The sequence below is a fragment of the Xenopus laevis genome, chromosome 5L, assembly GCF_017654675.1.
Source record: "Xenopus laevis strain J_2021 chromosome 5L, Xenopus_laevis_v10.1, whole genome shotgun sequence".
NCBI lineage: Eukaryota > Metazoa > Chordata > Amphibia > Anura > Pipidae > Xenopus > Xenopus laevis.
The window spans coordinates 5,739,332-5,764,025 of record NC_054379.1 but is presented as its reverse complement, the minus strand read 5'-3'; the positions used below and the strand labels follow the sequence as shown (position 1 = coordinate 5,764,025).

Here is a 24,694-nt window from a genome sequence, read left to right as displayed (position 1 = left end):
AGCTCACCCGCCTGTGTCCGCCCCACACTCGCATCCGTCACGCCTCAGCCTCCCAGCGCAGGACTACAACTCCCTATATCCCCCAGACCCATTCCAATGATAAGGATTGCCGGGATATGTAGTTTATGAACCGCTGACAGCCACAACATAAATTCCCGCCCACCCAGTTGAGCTGAAAGAGCTGATTGGCTGTCTTCGAGCTCTTTTAGGGCAGTGATTTCCGCCTCTTAAATTGTGTTTCACTACAATTCCCGAAGTGCTTTTTCCCTTTTTCTAAAGAAGAGCGTTGCTGGGAATTGTAGTTCAAGGAGCAAAGCTGCGCTTTATTTTGTATCCGCCCACTCTGTTTGTTTGAGGTTGCTGATTGGCTGTCCCTTTGGTTGCCTCATGGTCTCTGCAAAAGTGTTTTTTCCCGCCAGCGCCAATCGTGGGAGCGCAGTGTGAGGTAGAAGAGTCCGGTGTCAGGTGCTGACTGATGTCCCGCCATGTCTAAGCAAAAAACCCTCTTCAGCTTCTTCACCAAGTCTCCCCCTGTTTCCAGCAGCACCAAGTCCGGCAAAGTCTCGTCTTCCCCCACTGAGGCCGATGTTCCCTCCTCTGGGGGCAAAAAGTCCAGCTCTTCCCCTAAAGAGGGAGCCAAGGAAAAGGCAGCGGGAGCCGCAGCGAGGACTCCTGGAGGGAAAGCTCCCAAATCCGCAGCGCCCAGGTACCGGCAATGTCATTTGTAAAAGGAATGAGTCCTGGAATCAGTCTCTCCCTCTGTCTCTACCACCTTGTCCCCCCTCTCTCCTCCTTGTCCTCTCTCCCCCTTGTCCCCCCCTCTCTCTCCCCCTTGTCCCCCTCTCTCTCTCCCCCTTGCCCCCCTCTCTCTCCCCCTTGTCCCCCCCTCTCTCTCTCCCCCTTGTCCCCCCTCTCTCTCTCCCCCTTGTCCCCCCTCTCTCTCTCCCCCCCTTGTGTCCCCCCCTCTCTCTCTCCCCCCTTGTGTCCCCCCTCTCTCTCTCCCCCCCTTGTGTCCCCCCTCTCTCTCTCCCCCCCTTGTGTCCCCCCCTCTCTCTCTCCCCCCCTTGTGTCCCCCCTCTCTCTCTCCCCCCTTGTGTCCCCCCCTCTCACTCCCCCTTGTCCCCCCCTCTCTCTATTCCTTTCCCTCCCTCTCTTTCTCCTCCTTGTCCCCCCTCTCACTCTCTCCCCCTTGCCCCCCCTCTCTCCCAGTCTCTTATTCAAATCAGTGTATGGTTGCTAGGGCTGCTGAATAAAAAGCTAAATAAGTCAAAAACCACAAATAATAAAAAATGAAAACCAATTACAAATTTTCTCAGAATATCCCTCTCTACATCATACTAACAGTTAATTTAAAGGTGAAAACCCCCTTTACATAGCCTGGCACAAGCAATACACGTCATTTTTGTATTCCACTTTTTTACAGCACTGCCTGTGACTTCAACCCTGGAGACCTTGTTTGGGCCAAAATGCTGGGTCATCCTTGGTGGCCATCTCTGGTCTACAATCACCCAAAAGAAGGCACTCACTTAAGGGGCAAGGGGAAGTCCCTTCATGTCCATGTCCAGTTTTTTGACGACAGCCCGACAAGAGGATGGACAGGTGCAAAATATATCAAGCCTTTTTCAGGTATTTATATCATTTCTTTGGACATTTTAGTATTTGGGGTTTTTTTTTTTAACCAAATTGTTTGAGTCTGGAATTTTAAACCTCAGAAGTGTTCAGGGATCAGAGTTACTCCATTACAGGACATGGATAGTGAATTACAGGCAGTTCCCGGGTTACGTACGAGAGGTTTGTTCTTAAGTTGAATTTGTGTGTAAGTTGGAACATATACATTTACTAAATGCAACCTACACAGATGTTTGTCTTAACATAGTATTTATTTTTACCTTTCTGTGCCCGGCAGTAGACATCACACACCAGAGGGGATTGGGGCAGGTTGTTTATTAAAGTTTAATGATAATAAAGGTAACTCAAACCACAGTATGTTACTGTAATATCCTCTGTATGTAAGTGTGAGTTGTATGTAAGTCGGTTGTATGTAACTCAAGGACTCCCTGTATACAACTTATAAATAATTATATCAGTAAGTAACTCCCATAACATCCCGTCCCCATCTAAAAACAAATGCTCTGTAAGGCTACAAATGTATTGTTATTACTACTTTTTATTACTCCTCTTTCTATTCAGGCCTCTCCTATTCATATTCCAGTCTCTTATTAAAATCAGTGCATGGTTGCTAGGGGAATTTGGGCCCTAGAAAGCAGCGTGCTGAAATAACAAACCGGAGAGCTGCTGAATAAAAAGCTAAATACCCACAAGTAATAAAAAATGAAGACCAATTGCAAATTGTCTCAGAATATCCCTCTCTACGTCATACTAACAGTTAACTCAAAGGTGAACAACCCCTTTAAGATTGAGTCTGTATTTTGGTTTTTTTTCTGCATTAAATGTTGCTACAAACCCTGGTCCGATGGGGGAATGGCTAAGAATACAACACAACACATGCCTGTGAGTGAATCAATTTAGTATGTGTGTGTGTATATAATAATTTTATATTAGATGATTATGGTGGATGATTCAATCATTTTTGATGTATCGGAGAAGGATGTTTTTGACACAGTGCATGGTTTGGCCAGGAATGAGACTCTCCAGTAGTAATATGCAGTTGTATGTGTAGCGTTTATGGGCATTGAGGTGTAATCATGAAAGACTGGGAAGCCCTTTCTCTCAATACGGGGAACCCGTCACCTTTTTATAAATCTTGAATTCTATAGAAATATACAGCCGTGAGAAAGAAGGTAGAACTGCCAAACACACATTTAATGCAGTGTTTAATATTCAGGAGGCCAGTGCATTTGCTAATTCTATAATATTCGGTTCCACCTCTGCATGCTTTTGGTTTTTACACAAATTCTTAGCATGTGTGAGTGTTTGCACGCTGTAGTATAATAACCACCTCCTTAAAGGTCCAGTAACATAAAAAAAAAACGTGTTTGTACATAACGGGAAAAAAACCACCAAGACACATTTAACTTTAAATTCACAAAGTCTTCATTAAGAAATAAATTACCGATACTCCGCTTGCGCTCCTCTTCAGAAAAGGCGACAGGGCGACGATCCATCGTGCGGCGCTTGATTTCTCCTCCCTGGCTATCTCCTATAAGGAAGGCAGGGAGGAGAAATCTAGCACCGCACGATGGATCGTCGCCCTGACGCCTTTTCTGAAGAGGAGTGCAAGCGGAGTATGTACAAACACTTTTTTAAAAAACTGTTAGTGGTCGTTTAAACTAGGGATGCATCGAATCCACTATTTTGGATTCGGCCAAACCCCCGAATCCTTTGCGAAAGATTTGGCCGAATACCGAACCCTAATTTGCATATGCAAATTAGGGGTGAGAAGGGGAAAAAAGTTTTTACTTCCTTGTTTTCTGACAAAAAGTCACGTGAGTTCCCTCCCTGCCCCTAATTTGCATATGCAAATTAGGGTTCGGGTTCGGCCGGGCAGAAGGATTCGGCCGAATCCGAATCCTGCTAAAAAAAGGCAGAATCCCGAACCGAATCCTGGATTCGGTGCGTCCCTACTTTAAACAGCTACTTTCAGTAGCTATATAGAATGTAGATTAGAGAAACATAATGGCCTTTTTATGTTCAATCATAATTGCTGTTGAGTAACGGGTACATTTTGTAGAATACTTGGGACATATAGATTACACACAACCCATGTGTAATAAAATGCACTAAGTTTGCCCAGAGGCAGTAACCCATAGCAACCAAAAAAAAATCAGTTTGCTTTTATACAGGTGACTGGTAAATGCTACCTGCCAAGTACTTGCTGTGGGTTACTGCTCCTGGGCAGATTTAGTGCATTTTATTACATAATAAAAAGCACTGAACCCCTAGACTTCTCAATATTAAATTTTTTTTAGGAAATTGGATTATTTGGATAAAATGGAGTCTATAGGAGACAGCCTTTCCGTTATTCTGAGCTTTCTGGATAACTGGTTTCCAGTTGACGGATCCCGTACCTGTACTATATAGAGCTGCTGTGTAACAGTAATGATCCAAACCTTCAAAGTTGCCCACAGGATTCTTTTAGGCCATCTATTGAGTGTCTGTGCACTGCAAATGCTCAGAATGTTCCAGGAAGCGGTTGCGAAGCTAAGCTTAGGGGTCAGGGAAATCATGCAGTAGATGAGACATGTAGAAGCTGAATTAACTAATTAGCCCATATCATGACACACATGCAAATATTGTTGACCCTGAGCTTAGGCAGTAGCCCAGAGCATGTGAATTGGCAGAAAAGAAGACGGGGAACTATCTTAAAGGCAACAGATCTACACTTCAAAAGCCCTGTGGTTGGTTAGGGCTACTAAAGTAGGCCAAGATCTATTGTGTACTATTTATTGCCTACTGTTTTGTTAATGCTTTAGATCAGGGATCCCCAACCTTTTGAACCTGCGAGCAACATTCAGAAGTAAAAGGAGTTGGGGAGCAACAATAGCATAAAAAATGTTCTTGGAGTGCCAGATAAGTGATGTGGTTGGCCATTTGGTAGCCCCTATGTGTATTGTCAGCCTACATTGAGATTCTGTTTGGCAGTACAGCTGGTTTTTATACAACCAAAACTTGCCTTGAAGCCTTGAATTCAAAAATAAGCTCCTGCTTTGAGGCCACTGCGAGCAACATCCAAGGGGTTGGTGAGGAACATGTTGCTCAGTAGCTACTGGTTGGGGATTCACTGCTTTAGATCCTTCAGTTTATTTATAATTCTACTATCCTTGTAAACCGGTTAATTATGACTCATCATGTTATCTGTTCCCCTTCAAAGGGTCCACTGCTGCAGAAACTCAGAAAGGAGGCATGTTTTTTAGTACCAAACCAGAAATAAAGAAAGCAATGAAAATGGCAGACGATGCCGTGACACTAGACAAGCAAAAGCGCCTTGAATTGGCTGTGTGCATGGAACCTTCGGATTCAGAGGAGGATATGGAGGTACCTGTTTGTTTATGGTCTGTTCATTTGGTTCTTAGAAGATAACTTGGGGAAGGGACAGGTGTGAGTGATATATAATTACTTCTTAGGTATCAGCTCAGCACAATATTAAGGATAATCGCTTAGATATATTTACACAGCAATTTCATTCATATAACAGTATTGTTAAGCAACACAATTTGAATTGTTTAAATGTTTTACAAATCTTGATTTAGACACCCCTAATGATTGCATTTATTCACCTGAAACCCCGGACTGGTGCTCCAATCAAGAGAAAACTGCACCGGCCCAGGAGTCTTCCTTCGAGCACCATGGAGCGGTAGTCTTCCGGCTTCTTCTTTCTTCTTGCAGCTGCGCAGGAGCAGTAGAGCGAAAAGCCGAACTTTAACAAGAAAGTGGCTATTTCATTCTACTGCGCATGCGTCTGCCCCGGGAAATTTGAAGAAAGCAGAAGCAAGAAGGTGATGGCTCAGTGGTGCTCGCTGGAATAACCCCGGGCCGGTGCAGTTTTCTCCTTATAGGAGCACCAGCCTGGGGTTTCAGGTAAATTTTTATTTACATGAAACTTTTAATTATTGGGTAATCTCATTTTGCAAGAGCGTCTGAATTTGTCCACACCCTATATAAAACCTTTCGCCCCCCACTTGCCCCACATAGGTTGAAGAGAACTCTTCTGCAAGTCACGATGAAGAAGTAAAAACAAAGACTCCAAGTCGGGAGAGTAAACGAAAAGGACAGCCCAAAAGAAGACGAATTATGATAGAGTCTGACAGTGATAATGAAGGCTCTGATGATGAATTCAAGCCAGAAGACAGTGCTAGTAGTGATGAGGCCAGCAGTGGGGTGGATGAAGCTGGACTGTCAGAACCAGATTCTGAAGCTGAAGACAATAGCCCAGTCAAGGTCCCATTAAAGCGAAAAAGAGGGATCCCTGACAAAGCATCTGGCCCAAAAAAACGCTTGCAAAATGAACAATCTGAAACCCCCAAGAGAACAAGCAATGTGTCTACAGAGGCCAAGTTAAAGTTATCCTCCTTCTCTGCCCCTGAGTCATTTGAATCACAGGCAAACACTGGTGGGACTGGCGCGGTTTCTATATGGGAACATGAGAAGTTTGATTGGCTGCAAGATGGGAAAAGAAAGGATATGAAACGTAAAAGGCAGACTGATGCTGATTACGACCCAAGCACCTTGTACATTCCAGATGATTTCCTTAATAAATGTACTCCAGGCGTGAGAAAATGGTGGCAGCTCAAATCTCAGAACTTTGATACGGTTATTTTTTACAAGGTTGGCAAGTTTTATGAACTTTATCACATGGATGCTGTCATTGGGGTGAATGAGCTGGGCCTGACATTCATGAAAGGAACGTGGGCTCATTCTGGCTTTCCCGAGATTGCTTTTGGTCGCTTTTCTGATGTTCTCGTACAGAAAGGCTACAAAGTATCCAGAGTGGAACAAACGGAAACACCAGAGATGATGGAAGCCCGGTGCAAGTCAATGTCGCATCCAAGTAAATTTGACAGGGTTGTAAGAAGAGAAATATGCAGGATCATTACTAAAGGGACACAGACCTACAGTGTGTTGGATGGTAATCCATCTGAAAGCCATAGTAAGTATCTTCTGTGCTTCAAAGAAAAAATGGACGATTCCTCTGGTCAAAGGAGAGTATACGGCGTCTCTTTTGTGGACACCTCCGTAGGGAAGTTTCACGTCGGTCAGTTTGAGGATGACCGCCATTGTTCACGCTTTAGAACTTTGGTGGCCCATTTCCCTCCAGTTCAGATCTTGTTTGAGAAAGGCAACCCTTCTTCAGATACAAAGAAAGTTTTGAAGAGCTGCCTTTCGACCTCTATCCAAGAAAGCTTGCAGCCTACATCTCAGTTTTGGGATGCCTCCAGAACACTAAAAACATTAGCTGAAGAAGCTTACTTTGAAAAAGACTTTCAGCCTGCCGCTGGCAATGGTAACCTGCCGTCTGTTTTGAAAAGCATGACTTCAGAAAGTGACTCCTTAGCACTTACTCCTGGTGAAAAGTGCGAATTGGCTCTTTCGGCACTTGGAGCCTGTATATATTACCTGAAAAAATGTCTTATCGACCAAGAGCTGCTCTCCATGGCAAACTTTGAAGAATATGTTCCTGTGGATACTGATGTAGAAAAAGCCCAGACTTCAAGTAATTTCTTTGCCAAGACAAGTCGGCGCATGGTTCTTGATGGAGTGACGCTTACAAATCTGGAAATCCTCCAAAATGGAACAAACGGTTCTACAGAAGGGACGCTGTTGGAAAAACTAGACACTTGCTCTACCCCTTTTGGAAAGCGTCTCTTAAAACAGTGGCTCTGCGCACCCCTTTGTAATCCATTCTCCATTAATGATCGTTTAAATGCAGTGGAAGATCTCATGGGCCTTCCTGGGAAAGTGTCTGAGGTTAGCGAGCTCTTAAAGAAGCTGCCCGATCTCGAGAGGCTGCTGAGCAAGATTCACAGTATTGGTTCTCCACTTAAAAGCCAGAACCATCCAGATAGCCGGGCTGTCATGTATGAGGAGATCACTTACAGCAAGAAGAAGATTGCAGATTTCTTATCTACCCTGGAGGGGTTCAAAGTCATGAGAGAAGTGATCAGTATTATGGAAGATGATGTTGCTCATTTTAAGTCAAGTATTCTCAAACAGATTGTTTGTGTTAAAGATAAAGCTTCTCATGGGCGCTTCCCCGATTTATCGGCCGAGCTGAAGAGATGGGATACGTCCTTTGATCACGAGAAAGCCCGCAAGACCGGTGTGATCACTCCAAAAGCGGGTTTCGATCCGGATTACGACGAAGCGTTGAAAGATGTCAAACAAGCCGAGCAAGAGCTTAACGAGTATTTGGACAAACAACGCAAACGACTCGGCTGTAAAACCGTCGTCTATTGGGGGACGGCCAAGAACCGATATCAAATGGAAATTCCCGAGAACATCGCTGACCGCAATCTGCCTGAAGAGTACACGCTAAAATCCACCAAAAAAGGGTTCAAGCGCTACTGGACCAAGGCAATTGAAAAGATGTTTGGAGACCTGGTGAACGCAGAGGAACGTAGGGATGCCGCGCTTAAGGACTGCATGAGGAGGCTCTTCTATAACTTTGATAAAAACTACAAGGAATGGCAGACTGCTGTGGAATGCTTTGCCGTGTTAGGTGAGTACTGACCCATTTAGCACCGGCTGCAGGTGGACTGATTTGCATCTCTCGTTTATTTTTAACTTTTGACACATTGTCTGTAAATAGAACTTGAGAACAAACGATGGTAGAGTTTAGTGATGCATAGTAAGAGCTAGACTCGTGGTTGCACGGCCCCAGAGCATGAACGTCACCCATCAGAGCTGCGGGTGCTGAAACCTCTGCTTCTCCTCTGTGCCGGTTGAGTACCCTTCATTGGTTGATCATTATTGGGGCTCAGCATGTAATTATATGATGCAGGTTGTGCATCGTGGTCTCAGAGAATAGATTTACATGTAAAGCAAAGGAGAATACATACAGCTTTATGTAATACTGCCCCGGGACTTGGAAGATCAAATATGGGAGAAGGTCCTACACAGAAAATAAGATTTAGTTGATCACACTAGAACTTCTCTTCGGCTGATAGTGAAGATATTGATTGATGCGCTGACATTTTTTTGTTTAATCTTAACAGATGTTCTGATAAGTTTATCTCAGTACAGTCAAGGAGGGGACGGGCCGGTGTGCAGACCAGAGATAGTGCTACAGGAAAATGGGTCGCCGTTTTTGGAGCTGAAAGGTTCACGACACCCCTGCATCACAAAAACCTTTTTTGGGGATGATTTCATTCCAAATGACATTCTTGTTGGCTGCAAGGAGGAGGATTCTGTTGACGGCAGTGATGAGGCTCACTGTGTGCTCGTCACCGGGCCAAACATGGGAGGCAAGTCGACCCTTTTGAGACAGGTAAAGGCATACGCTGTATAACTATATATCTCAATTACGAAGTATGCTGTTGCTCCAATGGGATTATGTTTCGGAATGTTTTAAAGAACAAAAGTAAAATGTTAACCAGGGACACCTACGCTGGCCTATTCCCAGCATTCTTCATTCCACCGAGGATTCTGGGAATCTCTATTAAATCATGTTTTTAGAAACGATTGGCTTCTATCCATAAGACATACAAACAGCACCCATGACTCCCAGTCCTGTTTTGGTTCTGCTTCCTCAATTTTACAGCTCTTATGCCTTCTGCTTGGGAGAATATGAATTTCTTCCGGGCGTGGGAGAGTGATCATGGGGGCATTTTAAACTGCTGGAAGGTTCCTTGATTGGCATTGGCCTAAATTGGGATGTTGGTAAATGACAGGCAGCAAGTGGTAAAGCCACTGTTAGCAATTAGATCACAGTCTGCAAATAATTTTATTTTTCATTATTGATGGAAATGCAGACAGAGCCTAAACTTGGCTGCTATTAAACAAACATGTTGCAGAAATACATTGAAATGCAGCCAAGTTCTTCTGTTCCGCTTTATTGTAAGACAGGGGAAGTGTCTGGCATTGTCAGGTTGCTACTGAGAAGTTGCTGAACTACATCCGTAATGGTAATTGTACTCCTCAAGCTCGGTAAAGACACTGGGTCAAATTTGCACCTGGGCAGTAACACTTAGCAACCAATCAGTGAGTGGCTTTTTTTCAGCCAGCTGCAGGTTGAGTAAAGAAAGCAGACTTCTGGTTGCCATGGGTCACTGCCCAAATTTGGCCAGTGTTTAATAAATGAGCCCTTACTTCATTTGTAGAGGAAAACTATACCCCCAAAACTCACAGTTTATATCATTAAGTGCCATATTAAAGAATCTTACCAAACTGGTATATATACTTAAGTAAATCTTGCCCTTTTACATCTCTTGCCTCGAACCCCCATTTTGTGATGGTCTGTGTGCTGCCTCAGAGATCACCTGACCAGAAATACTGCAGCTCTAAAGCTGGCCATAGACACAAAGGGTGCGATTTTCGGACCTTGTGTGGAGAGTCCTGTCATTTTTCGTCCGGTGGAGATTGGTCGATGGGACAGGTTAAAAGATTTTTTGGCTGCCGATAATATCTCTGCGTGTATTGCCGATCGTACGATTGTCAGTGGGAGACTGTCACCAGCTTTGGTCAGACATAACTATCGTACGATTACTGTCAGGGGCAGAACATTGCTGATCTGTTCTTTTACTACTTTATTTGATCTGAATGGTTAGTGGCAGGTCGGGAGATGGGAAAGTCTGATCGTACGATGATTCGTACGATCGGATCTTTGCGTCTATGGCATATGCAAATTAGGGGTGGGGAGGGAAATCGTGTGACTTTTTTTAACAAAACAAGGATGTAAAAAATGTTTTCGCAAAGGATTTGGGGTTCAGCAGAATCCAAAATAGTGAATTTGGTGCATCCCTAGTTAATAACAAGGAATGTTACACTATGGGGGGCATGTGATTGGTGCAGGACTGTATAAGGGGCAGACTCATTGGAAATTACCATTTATAGGCAGAGCCATGGCAGAATATACATCTGGTTAGTAAATATATGGCACAATATACATCTGGTTAGTAAACCTCTATTTCTCAAATAATTACATTCCTAGAGGAAAAAAAGCAGTTTTTGGGAACATCAGGACAAATTTTCTGATGTAAAATCCAGGAAACATTACCTGTAATCAGGGAAATTCACCCATTGAAATGCATTATAAATTGGTGAGACCACAAATAAAAAACATGAAATGTGGAAAAACCTAAAACCAGGGGACTTAAAATCGAGGTTTCACTGTATTTACCAGACAGGTCGTCTTGAAGTTGGGAACACGCTTTACATCTTCTGAATTTTCCAATTGGTTCTTTTATAATGGCATTTAGTGCAATTTCCTCTTGTGGAAATATAAAATAAATCCTGTGCTGTTATTCCAGGCGGGTCTCCAGGTTGTTATGGCCCAGTTGGGATGTTACGTGCCGGCAGACTCCTGCAGACTGACTCCTGTCGACCGGGTCTTCACACGACTCGGAGCATCTGACAGAATCATGGCCGGTACTTCCAAATAGGTTTTTATTGTGCAATGAATTGTGTGTGTGTGTAGCCTGAGACTTCATCAAGGTGCTATGAATGTCCCCTGGACTGGACTGGAAATTCTGTGGGTTCTGGGAAGGCCAGTGGGCTACTGTAAGATTCCATAGACTCTCACTATTGGGCTACTGGGGGGTTGTTTGTTCTCTGTGTACTTGAAGTGCCAGGGATTATTTTGACTCCCAGTCCAGACGTGGATGTCTTCTTCTTGATGACTGTAAGTTCACTTTCTATTTATTGTGCACAATTCCTACACCATATATTATCCAAATAATATGGACCGAATCCAGGATTCAGTTCGGGATTTCAGAAGTGCCTGGCCAAACCGAATCCAAAAAAAACACTTGACATTTTCACATAAACAAGGAAGTCAAAACATTTTTAACTGCGCATATGCTAATTAGGGTTTGGATTCGGTTCCATATTCACCTGAATCTTTCGCAAAGGATTCGGGGTTCAGCCAAATACTAAAATAGCGGATTCAGCGCATCCCCTTCTGAAATATCTACAGGCCAGTAGCTTGGGAAGTTCTGCTTCAGATTGTATGAAGGTGCCGGAGAGGATTCCATGTATATGAAGAGCTTGTAGTCCTGAAGTGAAACCCTGTACAGGTATTGATCCGTTATCCAGAAAGTTCCAAATTACAGGAAGGCCGTCTCCCATCGACTCCATTTCAATCAATTCTGATTTTATAAATGATTTCCTTTTTCTGTGTAATAATAAAACAGTCGCTTGTACTTGATCCCAACTAAGATATAATTAATCCTTATTGGAAGCAAAACCAGCCTATTGGGTTTATTTCATGTTTATATGATTTTCTAGTAGATTTAAAAAGGATCAGTAACATCTATTTTTTTATTAAAAAATTCGTTAGTGTAGAACCAAAAAAAAAAGCCATATTAAACTTTTAAATCGCTAAGTCTTGATTAAGAAATAATTACCGATACTCTGCTTGCGCTCCTCTTCAGAAAAGGCAACGATCCATTATGCGGCGCTCGATTTCTCCTCCCTGACTATCTCCTATAAGGAAGGCAGGGAGGAGAAATCGAGCACAAGCGGAGTTTCGGTAAGTTATTTCTTAATAAAGACTTAGAGATTTAAACGTTTAATATGTCTGGTTTTTTTTTCGTTCTACACCAACAAATTTTTTAATGAAAAATTTGTTACTGGTCCTTTAAGGTATGAAGATGCAAATTATGGAAAGATTCCAGAGCATTCTGGATAACGGGTCCGATACCTGTACAGGGAAATATGGAGTATTTGAGTGTTGATCTGGTGCTCTTTGGTCAGAACGTTTTGTACCAGGGTTTTGCTAATGAAATACATTTTAGGTGAAAGCACGTTTTTCGTGGAATTGAGTGAAACGTCGAGTATACTGCAGCATGCAACGGAACATTCCCTCGTGCTTCTCGATGAACTTGGTGAGTGTTACACCTCTCCTTCCAAACAAGCTTTGTATTTTAATGTAGTTGTGTATAAAGCTTTTGGGCTCTTATTTGTAGCAGATTCATATGATTCAGTGATAACACTTTTAACTTGTCGCTGTCCATGGAATAGATTCAGGGGGTTAATCCTAATTTCCGCCATTGAAATTCAGTACAAATCTCTCTAATACACAAGAGCCATGCACATCCTATAAATTAGATATTTTCTATATATAGTGAATAAAGTACCCCCTATTGTAAAATATAAGGATATTGTAAGTTACCGAAGAGTTTCATGATCATATAAAAGTACGAGGCCAAAGGCCGAGTGTTGTTATACAGGTCATGGAACTCCAAGGTAACTTGGACAAGGTAACTAATATCCTTATAATTTGCAACTGGGGGTACTTTATTATAATACACAAGTTTCAGTGAGTCATGTGACAGAAATGACATCAGAACTCACCGTTTATAACTGATGACATCAGAACTCACCGTTTATAACTGATGACATCAGAACTCATCGTTTATAAGGATATCATTTACGAGCGACACTCACAGGTTGTTTTCAGTGTAGATAAGTTGTGCTTTATTCCACTCAACGTTTCGATCCCTCACAGGGATCTTCGTCAGGAGATTACAAACAAAATATATATATATATATATATATATATATATATATATATATATATATATATAATACACAAAAGCCATGAATATCCTGTAAATTATATCCTTATAAACGGTGAGTTCTGATGTCATCAGTTATAAACGGTCAGTTCTGATGTCATTTCCATCACACGACTCACTGAAACTTGTGTATTATAATTAATAAAGTACCCCCAGTTGCAAAATATGAGGATATTAGAATTTACTTCGGAGTTCCATAACCTGTATAAAAACATTCGGCCTTCGGCCTCGTACTTTTATATGGTCATGAAACTCCTCGATAACTTATAATATCCTTATATTTTACAAGAGGGGGTACTTTATTCACTATTTAATAAATGTTTAGCTTTTCTGCACATTTGTATTTGTACATGTGGGTTGGGCCTCAGCTGAACAAGCCAATCAGATATGAGCAATGGAGACGTTCTGGTGTAGGATTCTACAGTAGAACACAAACATTCATGGGGTTTTTTCCCCCGCCATTTTATTTTCCTTAGGAAGAGGCACGGCTACATTTGATGGCACAGCTATAGCGGGTGCGGTTGTGAAGGAACTGTCTGAAAGCATCAAATGCCGAACTTTATTTTCCACACACTACCACTCCCTGGTGGAGGATCACTCTCACAGTCAGTCTGTACGTCTCGGGCACATGGTAAGTTGAACGGTGTTTGAAGTGGTGGTCGGCTCCCCCTGGCTCTCTATGTAGGTTGTATTATCTCTCTTTAAAGGGATCCTGTCATGGGGAAAACATGTTTTTTTCAAAACACATCAGTTAATAGTGCTGCTCCAGCAGAATTCTGCACTGAAATCCAAAAGAGCAAGCAGATTTTTTTATATTTGATTTTGAAATCTGAAATAGGGCTAGATGTTCAGTTTCCCAGCTGCCCCAAGTCATGTGACTTGTGCTCTGATAAACCTCAGTCGCTCTTTACTGCTGTACTGCAAGTTGGAGTGATATCACCCCCTCCGCCTTAGAAGCCTAAATGCCTCCATACATGGGCTGATAAAAGCTGCTGACAGACCGAGTCGGCAGTTTATTGGCCCGTGTGTGGGGCCATCTAACTGGCTTCACTGATCGATATCTAGCTGAAAGTCGACCAGATCTCGATCGGGCAGGTTAAAAAATCCTGCATCTGGTCCTGCGATCTGACCTCCCGTTTCGGATGCATTATGATCCAATTGTTGGGCCCTAGGGCCCACGATCGGATCAGCCCGATATCCATTACAACAGAACAATGGGAAGGTAACCAGATAGCAGCTCCCTAACACAAGATAACTGTAAAATCCAGGTCCCACTGCGACACATTCAGTTACATTGAGTAGGAGAAACAACAGCCTGCCAGAAAGCAGTTCCATCCTAAAGTGCTGGCTCTTTCTGAAAGCACATGACCAGGCAAAATGACCTGAGATACACCAATATTACAACTAAAAAATTAGGGATTCACCGAATCTACTGTTTTGGATTCGGCCAAACTCCAAATCCTTCGTGAAAGATTCGGGCAGATGCAAACTTGCATATGCAAATTAGGGGTGAGAAGGAGAAAAATGTTTTACTTCCTTGTTTTGTAACAAGGTTACGATTTCCCTTCCCACTCCTAATTTGCATGTGCAAATTAGGATTCGGTTTGGCCTGGTAGAAGGATTCGGCCGAATCTGAATCCTGCCGAAAGGCCAAATCCCGAACCGAATCCTGGATTGGGTGCACCCCTTTAAATAATACACTTGTTGGTTCAGTAATGACATTTTATATTGTAGAGTGAATTATTTGCAGTGTAATTTAGAAATAAAAATCATGACTGAATCCCTTTAACAAGAGTGAAACTGCTTTATTTAAAGGGCTAGATCCCTTGAAAATAATTAGCAATGTGAGAGACTGGAGTATTTGATGGTGAAAGTGTCAGAGAAGAAAATAAGAAGCTTATTATTTATATCGCTGCACTTGTGACGGATCTTTCCCTGGGCTTGCAGGCTTGTATGGTGGAAAACGAATGCGAGGATCCGAGTCAGGAGACCATCACGTTCCTTTACAAGTTCATTAAGGGGGCGTGTCCTAAAAGCTACGGCTTTAACGCTGCCAGGCTGGCTCACATTCCTGACGAAATTATCCAGGTCGGCCATCAAAAAGCAAGAGAATTCGAGAGTCTTACCCTTTCCCTCAAGCTCTTCAGGTAGGTTTTGTTTGCGTGCGTTATTGCTCTAAAGTCACATGACTTCACGGCTCTGTTCTAATTGTCTCCTCCCACATTTGCTCTTGAGTCTATTAATGAGCCTATTAATGAGCCTATTAATGAATGCAAAGGAAGAGTCTTGAAGTCCGTAACTGTAGTTACCCGAAAAGATTCCGTGTTGTGCCACTAGGTGGCGCTTGTGCTGAGAAGTAACAGCAGGTAGAGTCCGTGGATCTCCAGCACTGATCTTACTCCCAACTGCAGGGGTTACACTGAGATTCCCTTAAAATAAAGTACTGAATCAATTTGTACTTCCCAAACCGTTGACTTAATTTGCGATACTACAGTTCAGCCATCTTTATATCCGACCCTGCATGAGAATAAATGACTTTTCCGACCTCTACAATGGCCAATTCTAGGCAACTTTTCAATTGGTCTTTGTTTTTTAGAATTATTTGCCTTCTGATTTCCAGCTTTCAAATGGGGAGGCACCAACCCCATCTAAAAACAAATGCTCTAAGGGCGGAGACGCACGCTCAGATTTGGGGAGGGGATAAATCACCTTCTTCAGGGCGACTAATCTCAAACTGCCACCTGCCGGCTAGAATGTAAATCGCCAGTGAGATGGCACTCTGAGCGCTTCGTTTTCTGAAGTTTCCTCGTGAGGAAACTTCGGGTTAACTTGAAAAATGAAGCACTCTGAGTGCCACCCCGCCCCCACAACTTTCTATTCAGGCCTCTCCTATTTATATTCCAGTCTCTTACATGAATCAATGAATGGTTGCTAGGATTATTTGGACCCTAGCAACCAGATTGCTGAAACTACAAACTAAATCACTCAAACCATAAAAAATGAAAACCAATTGAAAATTCATTCTTTACATCAAACTAAGGGTTATTCATTAAAGGAGAAGGAAAGGCTAAAAGTAAGTAAGCTTTATCAGAAAGGTCTATATAAATATACCAGTAACCCCTCAAAGTAATGCTGCTCTGAGTCCTCTGTCAAAAGAAACAGCACATTTCTTTCCTTCTATTGTGTACTCATGGGCTTCTGTATCAGACTTCCTGTTTTCAGCTTAAACCTCCAGGGCTAGGGCTTGAGCATGCTCAGTTTGTTCCTCTCTCCCTCCTCCCCTCCCTGCTGTAATCTGAGCCCAGAGCTATGAGTGAGCAGGGAGAGACTTGGGCAGGAAGTGATGTCACACCAAGCTAATATGGCAGCTGCTATCCTAAACAGAGTTTCTATAGCTAGCGGTATGGTAAAACATTCTGCAGAATAAATATAGTGTTATAGTTGTACTATTGTGGTTAATCTACTGGCAATAAACTGCATCAGTAGCTTTCCTTCTCCTTTAAATTAAGTCTCCAATCACCCACCTGAGTTCCCCATGAAGATGGAAATATTTTGTTGTAGGAAAACTGCCTTTGAGACAAGTTTATGTTCTGCTCGTTCCATATATTCCTCCATTTAATTCTTATCCCTGCGCAGATTGGAAAGACATTTGTGGGGATTTATAAATCAGACTGAGGATTCAGTTCTTGCCTTTACCTACATAGTTGTATTTATTAAATATAATGTACAATTTGTTTCATATTTACAACATTGTCTGATGAATGAAGTTTGCAATGAGAAAAAAAAGCAATAGATCAGTCTGTGTCTAAATCTGAACTGTTTTCATTGGCCGAGAACAATAATAATAAACTGGGATAGATCTGCTCATTAAAACTCAAGGCCTTGTGTTAGAAATAATCTTGTGTTGTAATAAGTTGTTTAGCCCTAGAATTAGTCGTCCTCTTCATTTCTCCCCTTCCATTAATGTTGGAGATGCACCGAATCCTTGTGCCCGGCTGAACCAAATCCAACCCCTAACTTGCATATGTAATTAGGGGGCGGGCAGGGAAATCATGTGACTATCACAAAAAAAGTACATTTGTTCCCCACTTTTTTTTTTCCTTTCCTGGCCCTAATTTGCATATGCAAATTAGGGCTCAGTATTCAGCCAGATCTTTCGTGAAGGATTTGGGCGGATCCCAAATAGTGTATTTGGTGCATCTCTAATTCCGAGCCTGTGATATCACAATGATAGTGAATTGCACTAATTGTACAGGTGTGCAGCATAGCCAATTAATACACAGCAGCAGGGGGTAGTAGAACTGTAACCCTCAACCCTAAAGGTAAAAATACATAATGAAATCCAACCCACAACCGCTGTGTATATAAAAGTACAGCACATCTCTTGCCATTCACTGTGTGTTTAAAAGAGATTCAATTTCCATCCAGTAAAGACTCGCTACACACTCAAGTCAAATATATAGAAAAAATCCTCAGGGGCTCCCTAATAATTTTACAATAAAATGATGCGATTTAATATCTCGTCTCCCTTATAGGGACACACAGAATCCACGATTTGGCCGACTCCTTCAAATCTGAATATGTAAATTAGGGGTGGGAAGGGAAATCACATGACCATCACAAAACAAGGAGTATTTCCTCCCTTTTTTTTTTCTTTTTCCTGTGCCTAATTTACATATGCAAACTAAGATTCATCACACAACTAGGAAGTACTTTTTTCCTTCTTCCCAACCCTAATTTGAATATGTAAATTAGGGGTGGGAAGGGAAATCACATGACCATCACAAAACTAGGAATTAAACAATTTGTCCCCACTTTTTCTTCCCCATCCCTAATTTCAATATTTAAATTAGGGGTGGGAAGGGAAATCACATGACCATCACAAAACTAGGAAGTAAAAATTTACTCCCTTTTTTTTTCTTTCCTGTGCCTAATTTGAATATGTAAATTAGGGTGGGAAGGGAAATCACATGACCATCATAAAAGAAGGGAGTAAACAATTTCCTTTTCTTTCCTGTGCCTAATTTGCATATGCAAACTAAGATTCATCACTCATACTTTTTTATCTTCCCCAGCCCTAATTTGAATATGTAAATTAGGGAAGGGAAATCACATGACCATCACAAAACAAAGCAATAAACAATTTGTCCCCATCCCTAATTTCAATATGTAAATTAGGGCAGGAAGGGAAATCACACGACTTCTTCACAAAACAAGGAAGTAAAAATGTGTCCTTCCCTGTCCCTAATTCGCATATGTAAATTAGGGGTGGGATGGGAAATCACATGACCATCACAAAACAAGGAAGTAAAAAAATTTTTCCCCACTTTTTCCTTCCCCATCCCTAATTTACATCTGCAAACTAGGACTCTGTTCGGTATTTGGCTAAATCTTTCATGAAGGATCCGGCTGATCAGTGGATTGGGTGCACCCCTACATGATGATGGAAGGCTTGAGCCAATCACTGCTCTGTCTGATCATGGTGTGAGTTTGGCCCTGACATTCAGATGAATAATGGGGGGTCGGGGCGAATGTAACTGTTGTGGCAGATGATGGTGGGACTTTGTTGAATGTTCTTTGTCTAATTGTCTTCTCCTGGCAGAGAACTCTTCCTCGCACTGGACAACGGTTCCCCCGAGGGCCTCGCTCTCCACAAGCGGCTGAAGTTGCTCCAATAACGTGTCCCACTGCTTTGTTTACTCACACACGGGTCTCATCTAATAAACTTTATTTTTTAAAAATGACCATATTTCCATTTTTTTTTTTTTCTTTCCTAGGAAATTAAACTTTTTTTTTTTTGTTTGTTTAAATTCATACCTAGCCGCTACATAATGGTTATTGAATACTCCACAATATATTAAGTCTAGATGTTCTGGTACATGCATAAACTGTCAGGCTCTTGGACTCACCCACTGTCACCAATACATAGAAATGGGGGAGGAACTGAAATATATATCACAGGCCTGTGTAGAAGATTTGCTCGGCTTCATCAGGAAATCTCTCTCTATTCCCAGCAAGGTCGACGCTGTTCAATAAAATCTGAACGGCAATAAAGGAGCATTTGTGGGTTTTTTACAGTAAAACTAAAAGCAGTGGTCGGGGGTGAGGAGGGGAGATCCACATTCGGCTTCAGTCTCTACAGACGAGCTGCTCTGTATATCGACACTGATCCAGGGCCACGACGGGGGATTAAACATTCTAACTTTCCAAAAAGATAAACCAGAAAAATTGCTGGATTTAAAGATTAGTGTTTTTGTTTTGTTTTCTCTTTCATAGAAAGAACGTAGATACTGGGGACATGAGTACAATTTACAGCGAGTCTATGGTGCGCTAACGGGACACATTCAAGTACAATAAAGTTTTGCTTGAAATAAAAAAAAAAAAAACTACGAGATTAAAGCATTAAAATCTGAATAAATGTTAAAAAAATTCAAAAGAAATGGAGAAGTGCTAGCTCACATTTAACCATGTTACAAAAGCAATTGGTACCCATGTCCGTCTGAAGTAGTACTACTGCTGCAAACCGACTGCCAGACTGTAGTAGTACTTCTGCTGCAAACTGATCTGCCAATCTGTAGTACTACTGCTGCAAACTGACTGTCAGTAGTACTGCTGAAAACTGACTGCCAGTCTGTAGTAGTACTGCTGCTGCAAACCAACTGCCAGTCTGTAGTACTGCTGCTGCTGCAAACCAACTGCCAGTCTGTAGTACTACTGCTGCAAACTGACTGTCAGTCTGTAGTACTGCTGAAAACTGACTGCCAGTCTGTAGTAGTACTGCTGCTGCAAACCAACTGCCAGTCTGTAGTACTGCTGCTGCAAACCAACTGCCAGTCTGTAGTACTACTGCTGCAAACCAACTGCCAGTTTATAGTAGTGCTGCTGCAAACTGACTGCTAGTCTGTAGTAATACTACAGCTGCAAACAGACTGCCAGACTGTAGTAGTACTACTGCTGAAAACTGCCTGTAATACTACTGCTGCAAACTGACTGTCAGTCTGTAGTACTGCTGAAAACTGACTGCCAGTCTGTAGTACTACAGCTGCAAACAGACTCCCTTTCTGGCAATAACGCGGCTGCCGGTGCCTGTACAAAAGTGTAGCTTATTTCTCTACTTCAGTCCATCTTGCACAGAGTAATGCTAAAAATAGAGCCCAGTCCTTCCTCGTTATCCTGAGTCAATATATTGCCTCGTCCATCTCTTTTATCCTCTGATTTTTGGCATGTTGAAATTCAGGGTATCAACACCAGTCTCGCAACAATGGGCCGTTTTCAATTTCTCCAAAGAAAAAGTTTGGTTTTTTTTGTTGTTTTTTTTTTTTAACGAGTTAGAATGGCAGGACTTTCCCATGGAAAAGGGGTTGTATCAGTTGTGTTGCAAAGTATTAGATTCTATGGGTGGAGCAGAGTCATATAGTGTGTCTGTATCGTGGGTCGGCTCTCCGGCTAATGTGCAGGGATTGGACAGTGTTCCTGCGCCGCAGTCACAGAAAAACCTGAAGGAAATGAATAAACAGAAATGCAGAATTAGGAACGAGAGAGAACGGTTACAATCCGAGTAAATCTACATAAATATATAAACCCACCTGTCGTGTCGGATAAACTCCACGTCGTGTCCTTGGTGACATTTCTTGATGCAGTTGACGCAGATTGCGTTGCGGTCGGTGGTGTTGCAGGTGTGACATCTGAGAACAACAACCCGTTGTGTTACTTGTACTAATTGTTACACAATCTGCTGCAGAAAGTCTATATCCCGACAATCAGTAAATGTGTTTTTATTAAAAATCAACTTTGATATCACATTGAGTCTGCAATTTGCATTATTGGATCTGAAAGAATCGTTTCAGTTGGTAAATATTTCTCCTGACTTTCCAGTTGGAATTTTAGATTTGTTTTGGTTCGTTATGGCAGTTACTCGGAAATCGATATTTTTTGTGCTGTGTTAGAGAGAAACCTCCAACTTTGGAAGATGTACTTTCATATGAATAAATTTATGTATTCAAGAACAATAAAGTTTTGCTTGAAATAATAAAAAAACAAACTGAGATTAAAGCATTACAATATCTCAATCTGAATAAATGTTAAAAAAAACTTTTCAAAAGAAATGGAGTGCTAGCTCACATTTAACCATGTTACAAAAGCAATTGGTACCCATGTCCATAAAAGCAGCGACAACTGCCCGTCTGTAATACTACTGCTACAAACCAACTGCCAGTCTCTAGTACTACTGCTGCTACAAACCAACTGCCAGTCTCTAGTACTACTGCTGCTACAAACCAACTGCCAGTCTCTAGTACTACTGCTGCTACAAACCAACTGCCAGTCTCTAGTACTGCTGCTACAAACCAACTGCCAGTCTCTAGTACTACTGCTGCTACAAACCAACTGCCAGTCTCTAGTACTACTGCTGCTACAAACCAACTGCGGGTCTCTAGTACTACTGCTGCTGCAAACCAACTGCCAGTCTCTAGTACTACTGCTGCTACAAACCAACTGCCAGTCTCTAGTACTACTGCTGCTACAAACCAACTGCCAGTCTCTAGTACTACTGCTGCTGCAAACCAACTGCCAGTCTCTAGTACTGCTGCTACAAACCAACTGCCAGTCTCTAGTACTGCTGCTACAAACCAACTGCCAGTCTCTAGTACTGCTGCTACAAACCAACTGCCAGTCTCTAGTACTGCTGCAAACTGATGGCCTTTCTGGCAATAACTCGAAGATTGATATTTTTGTGCTGGATTAGAGAGAAACCTCAAATATTTATATAATTTATGATTCACTGATTCACATGCTCTGTGCTGCTGTCACTTACTGAGCTTAGGGAGCCACTCACAATATACAGAACACATAGAATAGAAATGTCACAATATAAGGCTGATTAGTAATTAATACACATAATTACTACATGGCAGCACAGAAACCAGTGCAATTAGCATCAGAATTGAATAATCAGCAAACCTGTAGCATCAGCTTATATTACAGCCAGGGAAGCTCATTTTCTGCTGGATAATTAGTGACGAGCCCTAAGCTTAGCTTCTCAACAGCCAATCAGAGCCCACTGAGCATGTGAGTGTCACAGACACTTTCCAAGATGGTGACCCCCTGTGACAAGTTTGAAGTCCTGGATCATTGCTGCTATTGACAAGCTCAAACTTTAGCCTCGTGCAATAAGTTCACTATATAAAATAGGACATTTTTAGCCACATTCATTTTTAATGTTTACTTCTCCTTTAAAGGCATTACAGATTTACCAGCAACTACATTGGCAGTTTATCTATAATGTCGGCCTGGGTGGGTGTTACTGGTTAAATATCAGGCAGGGGGACAACCCCGGGGATCCCCGAATCTCTTGGAGCCCACAATACTGGACAGCCGTGCGTTAGTTACAGAGCTCATTGCTGGGAGGAATGGCTGATAATTTTGCTGATAAAAGAACAATTTCAGCAGCTTTCCCTTCACATATAAATAGGGCACAGCTGCGGCTCAGGGTCATGCCCAGCTTTGCCCTCTCACTGGATCAGTAAATAAAAGATAAACAAGAGATACGTCACCTGTAGAAGTCGTGCATTGGATAACTGGTATAACTGGATATCTTATATAAACACTGGCCTCTGCTCACTGCTTTCTCTATGGCATCTTGATTGTTGGATATTTTATTATCTGGAAGTGGTTGAAGAAATATCTAGAATTAGCACCGATGTATCAGAAAGGTCTATATAAATACACCAGTAACCCCTCAAAGTAATGTTGCTCTGAGTCCTCTGTCAAAAGAAACATCACATTTCTTTCCTTCTATTGTGTACTCATGGGCTTCTGTATCAGACTAACTGTTTTCAGCTTAAACCTCCAGGGCTAGGGCTTGAGCATGCTCAGTTTGCTCCTCTCTCTCTCTCCCCTCTCTGCTGTAATCTGAGCCCAGAGCTATGAGTGAGCAGGGAGAGACTGGAAGTGATGTCACACCAAGCTAATATGGCAGCTGCTATCCTAAATAAAGAGAGCTTCTAGAGCTGATTACTCATGTATGGTAAAACATTCTGCAGAATAAATATAGTGTTATAGCTTGTACTATTGTGTTTAATCTATTGGCAATAAACTGCCTTCTCCTTTAAGTCTGTATTTTGATCCAAAAGTTCTAGGCAAAAAAAAAAATTCCTATTTTAGGAGAAGGTCTGTAGCCCTAAATAGTCATGAATGACATTTGACTCCTATTTTTCTTCCGGTGTAAAAACTAAAACTATTGTAGTGTACAGAGCGGATCTGCTCCCATGGTTACACAGCACTTTCATGGTGTCAATGAGAATAATCTTTCTGAAGTCAACACAGTTTTGTGTAATTGTACATTATATTTGAATACATAACTAAAACACTACTTTTTTGGTTACTGTTCCTTTATTGAGTGCTTTGAGCAATCCCGCGTGATAGAGATCACTTCTGTATAAGGCAGAACTTGCACTCCCTGGCATCAGCACAACACTCACACTGGATCAAGAACTCGCCCTAAACACTAACACCCACAACTGATCACTAGAGGTTGCTTTGTATTGCAGAAATTACAATGGGAATTTAGAAATCATGACTCCCAACACCCTGACCCTTTCCCAGGAGAGGGAGAACATTCACTACATGGTGCGAAAATATAAAGGACAAGAATTATTTCAGGCGATCCAGTCTGTTACCCCCATAATATATTCATGTACTTCAGGGGATGGTCACTGCACTTCAATCAGTAAGAAGAGACAGACAAGGCAGACTCGCTTTAGCGTTTGGTAGTGCTGTTGAGAAGGAGCGCGAGCAAGAAGGAGCGTGGGTGAGGAAGATGGGCGAGAAGGAGCGCGGACAAGAAGGAGGAGTGTGGGTGGGAAGAAGGAGCAGTGCGGGTGAGGAGGATGGTGAGAAGGATCGTGGACACGAGTGAGGAGGACTGGCGAGAGGAAGGAGCGCGTGTGAGGAGAACGGGTGAGACAAGAAGGAAGAGCATGGGTGAGAAAAAGGAGCGCGGGTGAGGAGGATGGGCGAGAAGTAGTGCGGACAAGGACGGGCGAGACGGAGCACTAACAAGAAGAAGGAGCACGGGTGAAAAGGAGGAGAAGAAGGAGCACGAGTGAGGAAAACGGGCGAGAGGAAGGAGCGTGGTTGAGGATGGGCGAAAAAAAGAAGCACTGACAAGAAGGTGGAGCGTGGGTGAGAAGAAAGAGTGCAGGGGTGAAAAGGAGGAGAAGAAGGAGCACGAGCGAGGAGGACAGGCGAGAAGAAGGAGCACGAGTGAGGAGGACAGGCGAGAAGAAGGAGCACGAGTGAGGAGGACAGGCGAGAAGAAGGAGCACGAGCGAGGAGGACAGGCGAGAAGAAGGAGCACGAGCGAGGAGGACAGGCGAGAAGAAGGAGCACGAGCGAGGAGGACAGGCGAGAAGAAGGAGCACGAGCGAGGAGGACAGGCGAGAAGAAGGAGCACGAGTGAGGAGGACGACTGAGAAGAAGGAGCACGGGTGAGAAGGACGGGT

The 24,694-nt window shown here is 42.5% G+C and overlaps 2 protein-coding genes across 2 annotated transcripts in view; one reads left to right on the top strand and one right to left on the bottom strand.

The window, feature by feature from the left end:
• Positions 1-420: 420 nt before the first annotated feature.
• Positions 421-18,937, top strand: msh6.L (mutS homolog 6 L homeolog; the record flags this gene model as incomplete). The annotated part of the gene is given in 10 exon segments (NM_001095778.1): positions 421-706; positions 1,424-1,626; positions 4,832-4,995; positions 5,653-8,176; positions 8,673-8,944; positions 10,926-11,043; positions 12,411-12,500; positions 13,670-13,824; positions 15,141-15,340; positions 18,796-18,937. Coding segments are annotated over 10 exon segments (4,023 nt in total). The 3' UTR covers positions 18,872-18,937.
• Positions 18,938-20,503: 1,566 nt separating this feature from the next.
• The window catches only part of fbxo11.L (F-box protein 11 L homeolog), a 44,251-nt gene continuing 40,060 nt past the window's right edge, over positions 20,504-24,694 (bottom strand). Inside the window, 3 exon segments of the mRNA NM_001093135.1 lie at positions 20,504-20,689; positions 20,780-20,878; positions 22,745-22,853. Of these exon segments, the coding sequence (NP_001086604.1) occupies positions 20,560-20,689; positions 20,780-20,878; positions 22,745-22,853 (338 nt within the window). The 3' untranslated portion in view covers positions 20,504-20,559.